The following is a 1,284-nucleotide window of genomic DNA, read 5'->3' as shown; positions in this document are numbered from 1 at the left end:
GGATTTCGCCCAAGTCATTCTTGCGTGACGAAGATGCCCATAATTATGGACAGCTTAACACAAGCCAAGGACTGTGATGGTTAACGGTCCTACGGGGTCTCCAGTGAACTGAACAGGTTACTGATGTAAGCCAGATACAAAGTCACAAAGAGAAAAATACAAGTAAATCTTCACTCACAGTTCAAAATAGGAGATTCCGCAGTTTTGTATTCCGTTGAACCACCACACCAAGAATAGTTCTATCTTCCTGGTATCCCAGATCCCCGTTGGTCGAAATATTATTCCACAGGCGGGAATATATTAGTCCAGTGTTTGTAGCTGAAATGTTTGTTCACGTTTAGTGCTAGCAGCGGTCAAACATAGCCAACCGGCGGTCATAACAACAGTCACTCAGCGAAAGTCTCAAAGTCACGTTGGAGCCAACGAGCGGGCGGTAGCGGTTGCACTTCAGTAAAACAAACTTTTGTACAACGATGTGACTGATAATGATGAGAAAAAAGAAAATGATACTGAGAATGAAAAAGGGCAGTTTACAAGCGCCACAGAACTCCCCCCTAGAGCGTCAAATGGGTGAGCAAGACGCTCGAAAAGGAAATGCGTCAAGACGGTTAGTCTTTGAAACGGCCAGGAAGTTTGCACTGTCGACCAGATATTGTGAGTGAAGGAGTGTGTGTGGTATTGGTGGTGGCACTGGTCGAAGAAGGGATCGTGTGACTGTGTGGATGTGTAACGGAGGGGGTCGTAGTATCTCATCATCAGAGGTTGGTCGTGTGTGCATCTAAGCAACTTTTAGTCGATTGATGCAAACAGTGTCTTTGCGACCGTTACGATCAATGTGGATGTGTGAGGGGGTCGTAGTATCTCATCATCAGAGGTTGGTCGTGTGTGCATCTAAGCAACTTTTAGTCGATTGATGCAAACAGTGAGTGTGCGACCGTTACGATCAATGACAAAAGTTTTGTCTTTCCGAGAAATGACTCTGAAAGGCCCTTCGTATGGCGGTTGTAAGGGCTTTCTGACCGCATCGACGAGCACAAAAACAGTCACATGTAGCAAGGTCGTGATGTACCTGGGTAGGCTTGCAAGTTTGTGAGTAGGTGAAGGACGGATATCACACATGTGTTGGCGAAGCCGGGAAGCGTAGGAATTAGGGTCCGTTTCACCAGTTGTTGCAGTCGACCATCATTTCACCTGGAAGACGTAAGGTAGTGCCGAAGACGAGTTCAGCGGCTGTGCAGCCCAAGTCTTCTTTAACAGTATTGCGTATACTGAGAAGAATGAGTG

General features: G+C 46.5%; 1 protein-coding gene across 1 annotated transcript in view; it reads left to right on the top strand.

Moving 5' to 3' along the window:
* Positions 1–594: 594 nt before the first annotated feature.
* Positions 595–1,284, top strand: part of T265_04991 (hypothetical protein) — a gene marked incomplete at both ends in the record, with an annotated part of 9,472 nt that continues 8,782 nt past the window's right edge. The window contains one exon of the mRNA XM_009169881.1: positions 595–607. Within this exon, the coding sequence (XP_009168145.1) occupies positions 595–607 (13 nt within the window). The remainder of the gene's footprint in view (positions 608–1,284) is intronic.

Source organism: Opisthorchis viverrini (assembly GCF_000715545.1).
Source record: "Opisthorchis viverrini unplaced genomic scaffold opera_v5_88, whole genome shotgun sequence".
In the NCBI taxonomy this organism is placed as follows: Eukaryota; Metazoa; Platyhelminthes; class Trematoda; order Opisthorchiida; family Opisthorchiidae; genus Opisthorchis; species Opisthorchis viverrini.
Note: the sequence above shows the minus strand (reverse complement) of the source record. Positions and strands in the feature narration are given on the sequence as shown.